At 43.6% G+C, this 14302-nt stretch overlaps 1 protein-coding gene across 1 annotated transcript in view; it reads right to left on the reverse strand.

Moving 5' to 3' along the window:
* The window catches only part of WDR7 (WD repeat domain 7), a 133897-nt gene that overhangs the window by 59628 nt on the left and 59967 nt on the right, over positions 1 to 14302 (reverse strand). The window contains exon 20 of the mRNA XM_009323058.1: positions 8033 to 8254. Coding sequence (XP_009321333.1) covers positions 8033 to 8254 — 222 coding nt within the window. The remainder of the gene's footprint in view (positions 1 to 8032; positions 8255 to 14302) is intronic.

The raw sequence follows: 14302 nt of genomic DNA on the forward strand, positions 1-14302 counted from the left end.
AAGCATCCCTGCTTTCGGTTCTCTTTGTTACCTGTCCCTGGAGCTGAAGCTATACTTTTCTTCGGATACGCATACTACTGGCAGCATCGGTTCTGTTTCTCTGACAATAAACTTCTTAATAAAAACCAAGCAAAATAGCTGCATAAACAAAAAAAAGAATATATATTTTTCTGAATTTCCCACCTAAATGCGAAAATTGATATTACAGAAACTGCTTCTAAATATTCAGATACTCATAGGCAAGGGCTGTTGATAAAGACAACCCCTTTGGGAGACGGGGAGGAGAGGCAAGCCCAGCTGATGGAGTGGGTAACATCTGCTACTGCCTTGGGGTGGCATACTGCGCAACCCCGGCAGGTTTGCGCTGAGAAACGCTTGCCACTGGACTGTGGTCTTTACATAAATGCTGTTTCTAAGGAGTGCAAACGCATATACACTCGCAAACATGTGGAAATAAAAAAACATTCAAATTAACCACAGAATCATAGAATTGTTTAGGTTGGAAAAGACTTTTAAGATCATGGAGTCCAGCTGTTAACGTAGCACTGCCAAGTCCACCACTAAACCATGTCCCTGAGCACCACATCTACATGTCTTTTACATACCTCCAGGGCTGGTGACTCAACCACTTCCCCGGGCAGCTGTTCCAATGCTTGACAACCCTTTTGGTACATACTGCTAGCCTGATATTACATTTACTTGGGCAGGTATTCTCCTCTTGAACTACAGCTGCTTCCTGTACATACGTTTCCCTTGGGACATTAACACACACGGCCGTAAGCCTGAAGTCGTAAGAACTTAAATCAGGAATTACACACCTCACAAACACTGTGAGGTTTTCAGCAATGTTACATATCTCACCCCGGTTCAAGGAGGGGCTGTGAAGAGAATGGGAATGGCACTGTCGTGGAACTGGACCTAACCCCAAAGGGCTGATCCCACAGGTCCGCCGTGCAACACAAGGCACTTGGTTGTGCAAGGCACATTTCGGAGAATTAGGGGCAGAAGTGAGACGTGACTGGAGTGGGGAAGGGGTTCTGGAGTGTCAGAAGGGAGCTCTCACGTCTGGACCAAAAAGAGAGAATCCCACTTTAACTGCCTCTCACCATAAACCACCATAAATCCAGATCGCCAAACGCCACCAGGGCTGTGCTCTCCGTACGTTTCCATCGGACATCAACACGATCCCTACGCCTGTCCAACCACCCATTTTCACAAGAACTGCAGAAAACTAAAATCTCCAACTTTGCTGGCATCAGCAGTGTTTTCAAAGGGTACGAGGGGATGGCATGCTCAGACCAGCAGCAAAATCATACACATTTTCTTTTCTTAGGAAATGACTTATGTGTATATCTCCCGTGATACTCTTCGTTATATCAAATATCTGAGTTACCCTCATATACGGCTACAAGAAAAAGTTCTGTTCCTTATCTGTAAAATGGGAATAATATTGTCCCTTTAAGTTTTAAAAAACCCCGCTCATATCTGACACATTTGTAGAGCAGGTTTTTCAGGATATTTGGTACTACACTGAGCCTTTTATCTTAAACCAGCCTTCCCCAAGACCAGCTGCTCCTGCAAATGCTCAGCTGTTGGCAAAGGAGACCCAAGTCCTGCCAAAGGAAAGAACGTGGGAGACGGGGATCAACCCGTGGAGCTCGGCACGGGGTCCGTGGGGCAGGCAGGGCCTCAGCAGCGAGGCAGCAGGCGCTTCGTGCTCCAGGTATCACGGGACACGCAAGTGCCTCCCCTCCCAGCGTGCTTTCCCGTGCCCAAAGCCCGCTTTGCTACACGGCGCCAGCTCGCCCCGGGGACGGGCCCCCTCCACACACTTAATGGGGTGAGCTTGGGGATTACCATAAAACTGCAGCCTGTGACAGGGTGCGATGCACGGAGGAGCAGTGCTGAAGGCTGAGCTTTAACTGCTTGAATTTACAACCTCGGTGTTCGTCAAACAACAAGTCTGCCTCCTCTCTGCCTGCACGCAGCGGCACACACCCCGCTGCTGTCATCGCTCACGTGGGCAGAGCGGCTCCCACAGCCCCACGCAGGCTCCTTTCTCCCTCAGGCACCTTCTCAAGCCTCCTTCGTTGGGTTTAGCCTCTCCCCGACCCGGCTAATGAAGCTTTGCTCTGTCTGCTTGCATGCAGCAGCATGCTGGGTCCTGCGGTGCTGCCGCCCCACAAGCAGCCTGGAAAAAACAGGCTGTTTTGGTTTTTTTCACGAGACAAAAATGTGTTCTCTTGTGGAAGTGTCCACGTTTTGTCCAGTATTTCATATGAGAGCCTGTGCTCGAACATTTGGAAACGGAAAGCAGATAAAGGTCCATGGACACAAACATGGTTATAGCTGGCCGTCACCAAGACCCTTCTCGGCAGGTCTGACACCTCCCAGGGAATGACCTGGGGCTCATCCAAGCAGCCTGCAGGACTCTGGAAAGCTGAAGTTGGAGGAAAAAATACAGTATCTTGAATTTTTATTACCCCCAAATGGGGTATCAGTCACAAAGCTGAGCCTTCACTTACGGAGGTGTACGGACCCCGTGGAAAACATAACTGACGGGGACTTGTTTGGTGCTGAGCCTTCCTCATAGTCCAAACACAAAGAAGAGAGATTTTTAGTTCGCTGAGATACAACCCGTTACAATAGCCAGGATGTTAAATATGCAAAAAGGAAATATCTGATTAAAAATATATAATTCAAATCACTCACCTTCTATAGGATTTGGGGGAAAAGGTGAATTTTATTTTTAAGGTTTGATTTTGTTGCTAAAGCTAAAAAACAGGTTTAAATTAGGGCATAAGATCTGCCACAAAGATTGACCGTTTTCTGCCATACAGATTGACTACTTCTTCTAAATATTATCTCTAAGGCTAAGATATAGATTTTCATAAACCACCATTTTTTCTCCCCCCCCCCCCCCCCCCCCCCCCCCCCACCCCCCCCCTCCAAACACATCAAAATTCTGCTCAAGACACTGATCTAATCACACAAACTCAGGGAAAAAAGCACACTTCAGACTTACTAGTACACTGAATTTCACAGCCTGCTGAAACATACAGATCCAAGTAAGGGGAATAATGTCACAAGCCACATTTGATCCATGCAAACGTGAGTAGCTTTCTGCATAACTGATATAAAAATACAGCCAACAAAACAGCATGCACTGCTAGCAGGCTCATTGTAAACAATAAAATGAGTTTTTTGCTTTAATCACACTGTTGTGTTTTTGGTTTTGTTTAAATTAAGTTACTGAGCCAGTTTACCTAATGTGCTCTGAAAGGCTGCTGTTCAGGTGCTCAACTGATTTATTGCTTCTGTAAGCGATGATCCCAAGTGCTCGCTCATCTGTATTAATTGCTGCTGCTAGCTCAGCCTATCGGCTCTGTAGTAGGTGCATACAATTAGCGGGGAGCAACCTCCTCCTCACAGGGGTTGTCTCCTCCTTGCCTGAAGTGGCGATTTAAATGTTTTCACAATAGAGAACTAATGGATCAAAAGGCATTAGAAAAGGTTACAAGGTAGTTGATGGAGTAAAAAAATCCCGTGTTCACCAAGAGACTCAAGTTTACCCCATGTTAAATTCTATTTTCAGATTAAATACATTTGGGATACTATACAAAAGTCTGTAATGCTGGAAACCCCAATTGAATAAAACACATGAAATACCTGACTTCACACCCCAAGTAATTTTGTGCTTGCTTACTTTTTGAGTGCCTACATATGTGTAAAAATGGACTGCAAAGCCACAGTGCATCTTGAAAGGTAAACCTCTCTAACATACACAGATACAACTCCAGTAGCAATAGAAAGATCGTGAAAATAAATATATTGTTTAGAAAAGGCATTCATAGGCTGCAGCGATGAGACTTTTAGAAGATACTACTGAGTGGTGAAGCCTGACTGTCAGGCAGTAAATAACGCAAAAAAGCAAAAATCCCAAAGTTGAGGAAAACAACATAATGTGCAATATCTCATCCGCTTCATATGGCAACAGTCCTGTACTAGAACTAGAGACCTGAGCTGTGACCCTCATTGCACGCTGCTTATCCTCCTCCCACCCTCCCTCACTTCCAGCCCCGCTCCCGCGCTGCCCAGCTCACCCCCACCGGGTTTGCCAGCGCTGCCCTCATCCTCAGGTTTGACAGATTTCCCTGGGAGAGGACAGAAAGGCATGAGGTGGACACACACCTAACGCAAAAGCTACTTCCTTAATGGCAAACCCCTGCTTCAAACGTGGATGTGCTGTTTCCAACGTTATTGAAATTGTATTTCCTTTGAAAAAATACTTTCTTCATCCTAACCTAATGACTTAATTGTTTCAGCTGAGGGTTTCCAGAGACATGGCTGAACAGCCTTAAGGTAACTGCTCAAAGGTGTAACATTTTACAAACATGGCTCTGTAATGGAAAAAGTGTCTTAACATCAGGCAGTACAACCCTACACAATTATGCAGACACATATATTTCTATTTCCGTCCAGAAATTTCACTTGCTTCCCCTCCTGCCCAACAGGCAAGAAGGTCAGCTGCTATGAATTTGGGACATTGTAATCAAAAAATGAAAAATGGTATCATGAGTGCATTAGGAACCTAACCGCTGGCTAGTTTATTCAATCCAGAAACCAGGAGAACTGGAGCGACGACTGCCATGGATTATGCAATGTGGAAACCCTAAAATTCGCTTTGGAAGGAGGTACGTACATGTAGGCTGCAAAAACAATATAAATAACTCAATGCCGTGAACGTGCTGTCGCATATGACACTGACTGAGTTAAAGGGCAAAACACTTATCATTAATAACTATATTGATGGCAGATGCTTTGAAAAATATACTGCATTAACAACAGAATCAAGTATTTTTATATTCAGGACAGAACAGTCATTCAGATTTATCAGCCCATTAACTTTATAAACACAGCATTAGCTGCAGTTTAAGTGTGATGTGGTGCATCTGTAATGAGAAATTCTTTGGGTGGCATTTTATAATTAAATATCTCATGAACTATTTGTAAGGTCAACAGAGATTAATGCAGGATGTCAGGCAAGGTCACTGCCTGGATTTCTAGAGAATTCCACTCTCTCAAAACGGGTCATAATTATTATTTTCTTAAATACAGTAAATCACAACGTGCACAATTTATACAGCAAAAACTCTGCACGCATTAACAGTGTAAATGAAGTAATTCATTTTGATAACTTATTTTGAAATAGAAAATATTGTGACTTTAGGCTATGTGCAATTTCTCTCATTACTCTGGATAACTCACAGCATACAGTTTCAGTATATGATAACAAAATACGATGATTAAAAAGGTATCACACCTTAGACTGAAGGGGAGGAGAGGAATCGTCAGAAATGGTTTCTGGAAATGCTGTCACACAGGTGGCCAGCAGAAAGCTGCAGCAGCTCCCAGCTTTCCCCGACCCTAGCATCCCCTGGTAGCGAGCGGGGGAACAAAGCTGTGTTCCTTCCAGGAGTGGTTACAGGGCAGCCACCCAGCACCAGGCTTCAGTCAGCACGTACTACATTCTGCAGCACCAGCAAGTCAAATATACAACTTGAAATGGAGGAAAACCAGTAATTTCTTTATCTAAGTGTTCATAGAATCATTAAGGTTGGAAGAGACCTCCAAGATCATCGAGTCCAACCGTCAACCCAACACCACCGTGCCCACTAAACCATGTCCCTAAGCGCCTCATCTACACGTCTTTTAAATACCTCCAGGGATGGTGACTCAACCACTTCCCTGGGCAGCCTGTTCCAATGTTTAACCACCCTTTCAGTAAAGAAGTTTTTCCTCATGTCCACGTTGCTGGACACCATCACTTACGTCCTACAGCCAGCTTTCATAAGACCAGACTACACCTTATCAACTCTTCATCTGTTCTGAAGGGCCAAAAATATTTTCTGTCACTGGGAGACAAAGAAGTAACTGTATGTGTTTTACTACGGTGTCTGAAAGTTACAATAGGACACATATCAAAGAGAAAAAATGTAAGTCTGAGCGCATACTAGGAATTTTGCTTTTTCTTGTTCAGAGAACTGAATTTCTGAACAACTGTTCAGTTTTCAAAGTACTTCCTTCTGCAGTATTACATATGTGGAGCAAAGATGAGAATGGCCTTTCAAGAAGTACGATCATAAAAGGAAAAAAACGTGCTGAGAACAGCATTTCCTGGCAAGTGACAGTTCCATTTTCAGCGAGTCTTCGCCCATCCTGTCGCCCTTTGGGGGCACCTTGCTGTGGTACAAGCCCTGCACAGCTGTGCTGGGGACCAGGCTCACACGAGACCAGAGCAGACCTCCAACAGCAAACGTCAGTCTGGGGCATCACGCTGATGCCCTTCTACTTCACAGCTATCCAAAAAACCCGGTCCAGGTGAGATGTGGCACAGATGGGTATGGTGGAAATGCCTCAAAACAAAGTTGTTCCCAAAACCAAAGCTGCTGTTGGAGGTACTGGCATGACACGGCCAAGATTACGAGCTAATTAATCTGAGAGGAAGAGGAGTTCATCTTGCAGAAATTTCCAAAGACCTCCCCAGTTTCCCCCGCCTCAAAGAGTGTAGCTTAAGAATACTTCAGGCCTACCAAATACAAATCCAAGAGACATGTAATACTTCTAAAACACTTAAGCAAATCATTATCCCCAAAGCTCATTAGTCTTGTCTGCTCCCTCACTCCCCTCCCTCAGGTAATTACTTCTGCCACTGAGGAAAGCCTGAACTTCCCCTCTCAGGCTTCCCAAGCTCCTCCACACATACAAACACACCCAGATCTGAAGAAATGAACAGACGGAAGGACAGGCCCCCTCTTTTATCATTACTATCAGTCCTCGCGTGTAACAGCTTTGAGCTGAGACAATACACTGGTTTTCAATTATTTGGGTTTTTTTCCCACTTCCTTCAAAGGCACTTGGGCACCAGGTGAAGACTGAATTAGCGCAGGAGGAGAAATCCACTGCTGTGGAATTATTTTATAGCTAACCAGATAGCGGATGTTTTTTCAGGCAATACTGGCAATTAGTCTGTAGCACTTCAGAGAGATCTTACAGAGATGACAAAGGGGACTTTTGCCAGACTCCACATAAAACGAACAAATACCAGCATGCTCAGGAACCTGGCCAAAATAATTGTATGAATGCAGAGAGCTGCAGTTGCATTCGCTTCTATTAGATTTTGCAATATTAACATTGAGTAGACAATGCATAGAATATGTCACCATCTTAGATAAGATCACGTTTACTGTCCATACTGAGGATAATTACTTCAGCACTGCAGTACTAATTTTAATATAGGACCAGAATGTGACACTTTATCTAGCACACCTTGAATTCCACCATTTTCTATTAAATGCATCTGTCTGATTTTTACATCAGACATCTTTTGCATGCTTCCCCGTGCCCTCATCTCTCCTCATTGCCAAGTAAGTTTTTCTACAGCCTACTGATCCACATCCCAAAACGTACGTACGTGAAGTAAGCAACCTTGCCAGTGCTCAGTTACAGGGGGAACGACTCCACCAAGAGCAAGACCTATCAAGTGCTGAAAATGAAGGTTAGTCAATGGAAGCGGCAGGACTAGCACTGACGGTCTCCTCCCTCTCTCTCTACTAGCCCGAGGAGTGGTTTCAGGATAAAAGAATGAATTACATAAATGCAGTCTTAAATGCAAGCATTTGGGTTTAACTGGAGGAGAATAAAGGATGTCAGAATTTCAGCGGGAGTGCTGGCCGATGCCAGAAAGCGCCAGACTGGTTCTCCCCCGCGGCGGGTGCCTCCCTCCCAGCAGCACGACTGCAGTCCCCACACCCAGTTACCACCTCCACTGCTCCGTTCCACCCACTCTATCAGCACCGACTTCTTGGCAACCTCTTATTGCGGTGTTGCTTATTGTAGTTCAAAATTTCTAATCTTTATCTTTTCTAGTGAAAGGATATTTTAAATGAACTGGTTTGTACCGAAATGTAAATAACACCTCTTCCTGCCCCGAACACCAGAGCAAGGGAAAATAGTGCCCTGGGTTACTCACACGTATGCCTTGCCAAGGAATAATTTGATCCACCGCTGGTCAAACCAAATCCCTCAGGAATTTGACTGGAACTACGTGGCCGAGTGAGAAGTTTTGGAGGTTCGATTTCAGCTCCAAATTCTGCCCCGATCACCCCCAGTAGGACGATGGCCGTGGCTTGCTTCCGTCTCTCTTCGTAGGACGTAGATATCTTTTTCATTTGTGGGAGACCAGACAGACAACCTGAAATAAAAAATAAGAAACGTGAGAAAAATCAAAAGCAGGGATTGTTCTTTAATACTCCAAACAACATCGTGTTTCCCAGAGAAAATAAAAGAGGTTTCCATTTAACTTAAATCACGTCTTCAGGACTGTTAGAGCCCTTACCAGGATTTTCAGCTGTGGCACACGATTCCATTTTACTTCTCAAAATCTACAATGCACGGTAAAAGTCTAAATACCACCTATTGCAATGGCTGTCTTCAATGACACCCACCCTTCAAAAACCGTCAAGATCTCAGAGAAAAAAGAGCCACCAGAAAACTGTCTAATTTCATAGTTTTATTTGTTCAGTTGATAAAAGATCTGTGGAATTCTGTGTTTGTCTACCTTTTGTGAAAGGTGATTTTTGGTTTGCTTCTTGTTAATTTTAAATTTGTGTAACAAGTTGGTTTTTGTTTTTTTTTTTTTAAGATATTTTTAGGAAAAAACTTATTTGTATTATATAAAAGCACCTTTTTGTTTCAGGATCCATCGTCACATTCAAAGTCTTACTAAATTTTCGCTAACAGTATATGCCATTAAACCAAACCAGTATGTTTGTATACTAAAATGTTACATATGGTATTTTAACAAATATTTTTAAAAACAGTGGAAAAAACCTCACTGTACAATGAACTTTAAATAAAACTGAAATTTACATCATTAGTCTAACACAGCCCAGGGATTTTTAATTTCACTAAGCAGGTGAAGTTTATGTTTTATTTGGAGTAAAGAAACAAAGTCTTAGAAGACATTGACTGGAATGAAAATACCGTATTCATTTACTCTGACAAGTACAGTTCACTTTTACCTGTAATACCAATTCACAGCACACTAGCAAATGCCCTACCATATATTCTACAAAAATAATGAAGTCTTAATCCTTCTTACAGCATGCCGCTGTTAAACCTTTGCCGAGAAGTCAGAAGGCACCACCTGGCACCGAATGAGAATTATCAGGCTTGTAGATTAACGAAGGGTGAATTAGCGAGTCGCATTGTACGTCTCTCTCTGCTAGTGACATTCACGTGGCTCGATAGGAAACAGAACGTTACCTACAAGAAAGCTAACCAAATTTTAGAACCCGCGTTAGAAGACCATCCTTGTTCAGGCAACCACGCTGCAGCTGTGACAGCGATGTGCCAGCCAAAAGGGAAAGAAAAACAACAGAAAGCTTAACAATGGTAGGGGAGAATAAAAAAGAAAGGAAAAAATCAATAGTAACTGCCTTCAGAGAAAGAAGGATGAAAATGGGCTGTAACAGACAAAGCAAGAAATGTAACAGTTTTAATTGTTTAGCAATCGCTTATCCCACTCCCGCCATCTGCAGACACCAGTTTCTCATTAACATTTGGATGTAGTCCGCTTGCACGTCACACCTTACTGCAGCCTCTCTTCCCCAGCGCCCGGGGAGCACAAGAGCCGCAAGCGGGTGCACGGCAGCTCCCGCACGGCCGTGCACACCGTGGCCCAGCACACCCCATTTCCCGGGGCGCCCCCCGCCGAAGGGCAACGCTGCTGGCCGGCGAATGACTGATGGCAGCTCCCTCCCTGCTCCCTGCGGCTGCCTCTAGCCCAGGTGCTCAGACAGAGCCCAGTGTGACATCTTAGATCAAGATGAATTGGCACAAACTCCTGATCCAAGATTGTTTTATACCATTTAATTTAGTTTCTTCCCCTGCTTGGATGAGCACAGCTCTGGTTATGGATTTCTATTCTAATGTGCTGCAGCAGGCGCGGAGAGCAGGCAGCAGAGCAGATGCTGGAGCAGGGGACCGCAGGATGCTGATCAATAGGCGAGGCGCTGACCCCGGCCGCGCCGCCCGCGCCGGCCACGGCTCCCAGGCGAGGAAGAAAGGAAGAGCGAACACATGTGCCGCTTCCAGTAGGAAATTAAACCACGGGGGCACTCGGTGCCCTGCGCCCTCCCCCCCGCCCGCCTTTCATTTGATTACAGCGCTGTGAAGTTAACCCTTCATTAGATCCCGAAGGACGGGTTTCAGAGCATCCTTCAAATTACCGGTCTGATTCCACAGAACTTTCACATTTCAACTTCAAACAGCAAATACCAAACTAGTGGGCATCCGCAAGCTCCCTCTCAGCCCCTGCCTCCGTCATCCCATGGACAGACACGAGCACTGCCGTTGCACAGCACGCGACCATACGTTTAGTCTGCAATTAATACAGGATCCAGCAGGAGAACTCCCGGGCCTGCAGTGGCACGGTGCTGTGTGCTTGGCGTAGACCCACAGCTGAGCTAATTCCTACTGCTGACCCCACGACTCCAGCACCCAGATGTCGAGGAGATAACTCTTTGTTAACCAAACAATAAATTCCAACCGGAACAGGGTGGGAAATATTCTTAGAGTGTTTCACTAGCAATCTGGCATATGATAGTCTTTATCCTGCTCACTGCTGCAGTGTAGGATTTTTCTACCTCAAAAAAACAAACCCAAGAAACTAAAAAAAAAAACAAACCAGCCACCAAACCGACCCCCCCCCCCAAAACAATGAAATCCCAACTCTCCCCCCAGCAACATTCCTCCCCAAAACCTCTAGATGAGAGGAGAAAAAAAACCCTTAAATATTTTTGCCTTTACTTTTTTTCTTTCTTTAAATTACTAGCAGAAACACACAATTAATTGTAACGATTTCCTACAAATAAACTGACAGCCATTTGGGAGATTTTAAAATGAAATGATGTCTATAAAAAGTAGTCCTTTCTACAGTTTCATTTGTCTCATGAAAATTTGGTATTTTCTCACAGCGACGTGCCTCCATTTAATCATGCTAAAGGGTGACACAGAGATCCATTTTCTTGACAGGACGGTTGATCACCCTATCACAGTAAGAAAATTAATAACCTCAAATAGCTCTATGTGGAAAACAGAAGCTACACTGGCGAAAGGACAAAATCGTTCTACATTTTAGCTGTAAAAATAACACACTTCCAGATCCACACACCAAAAGAGAAACCTATCGTGTCCATGTATTTACCCAGCTGGGTTGTCTTTCAACAAAATGACCGTATTAAATATTTCAAAATTTCTCAGTTTTTGAGAATTAAACATCCACAACTGCTTAGAGGAGACAGCTTTACAGATAGGACAAAGCATATTTATGAAGTGTTTAAAATATAGGTAAAATATTTCAGAAGTTTAAATTGTTTAAAAGGCTGTGAGATATCGATTACTTCATTTAAAAAGCAGTCAAAGAGTGCAGCCATGAGGTCAGGATAAATTTAACAGTTTGAAGCACTTTACTAAATAACTCTAAAGATCACATTAATTGGCTTTACACAGTTCTTGGGTAAAATTAATTTTATCCTAGCTTACAATAAAAGGATTAAAAGACAAATTAAGTTCTCCAGGTTTAACTGGAATAGGAATCAATGGATTTGAATTAAGGCTGGAGGCGGTTTTATGAGAGATGGACTGCTACCAGATACTTTATACCTGCCATTAGGCGCATACTGATGGTACTCCCGTATTGTATTAGGTATTAAAGCCTCGCAGAAGTAGGTGCCAGGCCCATTTGTTACTATCAAACATACCATCTGCACGTGTGGTGCTGCTGCGGTGGTTCTGAGCACAGAAGGGTGGCCTCCGGCAGCCCCACTCCACCAAAACCGTGCCTAGCCCTGCTCCATCAAATGGCTACCGTCACGGAGAGCCACCCAGCCACAGCATGGTGAACGACAACCCAACGCAATTAATTATGGGGTTGTAATCACATCCAATAATTTAAATGTAATCATCGAGATTTAGTCACAATGTTTAGTGTGCATAATATTCTTTAAAGTGAAAAAACCCGGGAAAGATGTTGCAGTAGCCCCATTTCCATTGCCATACGCTCCAACAGCCGAGAGAGAATCCTCATCTAAGCTCAAATACAGAAGAGATGCACAGCACCAGGTATGCCACAGCGAGTGTCTGTGGGCTTTCGGCAGCAGTAAGCCCATTAAAATATATAGTATTTTGAAAATATATATTTGAAATGAATAAAATAATTTGCTCAAGACCACAAATGTATTTTGAATCAAACGTGGTAGGAAATCAGACCTTGCATCCCAACCTGGTATTTTAAGGGTACACAGAAAATCAACAACCAAAGCCCTCTCGATTTTAGTCACAGTTCGTACTTCCCAGCACTGAACGCACAGTCAGAACTCACTGTCTAAAGATGAAAGCTTGCAAACTGAACTCCATGAAAAGCATTGTCACCCTTCCTTCCTGTCTGCTAGGTCCCTTTCCCCGCATTTCTTTTGACAAGTTTTCTGCTATTTATGAAGGGAAGGTTTGTATCTGGGCAGGTTGGGATAAGGATTTCCATCCATCCATCCATCCATCCATCCATCCATCCATCCTTTCCCCCTCTCTCTTTCAGGCCTGAAAAAAAATATATAGTTAGTTAAATTCAGAGAATCCTCACAGTCCTTCCGTCAGATGCCAGGGAGGAAGCCAACAACACACCGAAGTGTGGTAGAGACAGAACTTATTGGCAACAACCACTGAAACTGTTCACATTTGCAACTGTAATCGTTTCTCTGTACTAGATGGGATATTATAAAAGAATGCACAAGAGCTACAGGGGGGAAATGCAATTTTGCTTATATTCATCTTGGCTGTCAATAATTTAAAATATTTCTTCATGTCAATTGTACTATTTTCTTACAGTAAATAAATTTACATAATGCTCTCCTTGTGACCTAAAAAGGAAATAGCAAAAAACTAAGAAAGCTATATACTAAGTGTGCCTATGAGAGCTACTTATCCTTACCTTTAATTGTTCGGGATTCTTAAACCAGTCAAAGCCATGCTATGGGTTTGCCTACATTTCTGGTTTTTAAGGTTATATGCAAAACAAGAATTACAGTAATTTCAGCACCTCCTGAAAGCTTATAAAGCCAGAAAGTTCACAATAAATCAGAACTGAAAAAATATTATAAAGAAATAACAATAACAGAAAGTGACCACGAGGAAAATGCAGAAAGACAGAAACAATCTATTTTATCTAACCTTATGAAAACCACAGTTACTCATTACTAACCTCACATTATTAAAAGTAATTTGATCGCTTGAAAAGTTTAGCCATTCCTACATACACAGCTCCCTCCACTGGCACAGCAGAGAAGGGTCCTCCGCGTGCCCAGCACGGAAAACGGCAAGGGGCAAGGGATGCTCTGGGTCGGGGCAGGCAGCAGCCCCCGCGCGATGCTGAACAGGGGTCTGACCCGTCTCACCTGACTGAGCTCCCTACAGCTTACCCTCAGTATATCACTAAAAAAATATTAAGTGACTCCATACAGTCTCTTCTCATCTCTACTGTTTGGCTTACTTTAAAAAACAAGGTGGTTATTCCAAAGAAAATTAAGCACCTTCCCATCACAGCAACAAGAGCAGCAGCAACAAAAACCAAACAAAAAACCCCACCACACCCAAGAACCCCCAAAAGACAGCGTGGATTTTGGATGCAGGTCTTTGCTAAATACACTTCTGGTAATTCAAGTTACATTTTTTTAAATATTATTTGTTCCTACTATCAGAGTGTAAATGCAATACACATGAGAAAATTTGGTCCAATAGAAGGCAAAATATACCTGTGTCTAAGGCTGCCTTTTCTTTGACTCTCTCCCGCTGTGCACAGCCTCTACTCAACTCAGGAGCTGAAATTCCTGCCTGGAGGTGCCGGCACCAGGGGAAGTTTGGGAACTTCTCCCAGGAAGCCCCGTCAGCCCACCCCCGAGACAGTAAGATCTCCCAATGTACCTCCTTACTTCCTCAGTCACTACACGCGCTCAGAACGCTTGTACTAAAGACTGCTAAATACCACGGAAAGACCTCTTCTGAGGAAATAACGTACAAAGAAAAATTGTGAAAGGACATACACCCGGGTGAGATACGCCACCCTGTGCTGCCAAGCGTGTGCCAGAGTTAAAGCTACCTTTGTCAAGATTTAACTTACGCACTCATTCTCCTACCACTTACAAGAAAAAGGCAAATACATAAAGCTTTTTCTTTGGAGCAACTT

The sequence above is a fragment of the Pygoscelis adeliae genome, unplaced genomic scaffold, assembly GCF_000699105.1.
Source record: "Pygoscelis adeliae isolate BGI_AS28 unplaced genomic scaffold, ASM69910v1 Scaffold174, whole genome shotgun sequence".
NCBI classification, from domain to species: Eukaryota; Metazoa; Chordata; class Aves; order Sphenisciformes; family Spheniscidae; genus Pygoscelis; species Pygoscelis adeliae.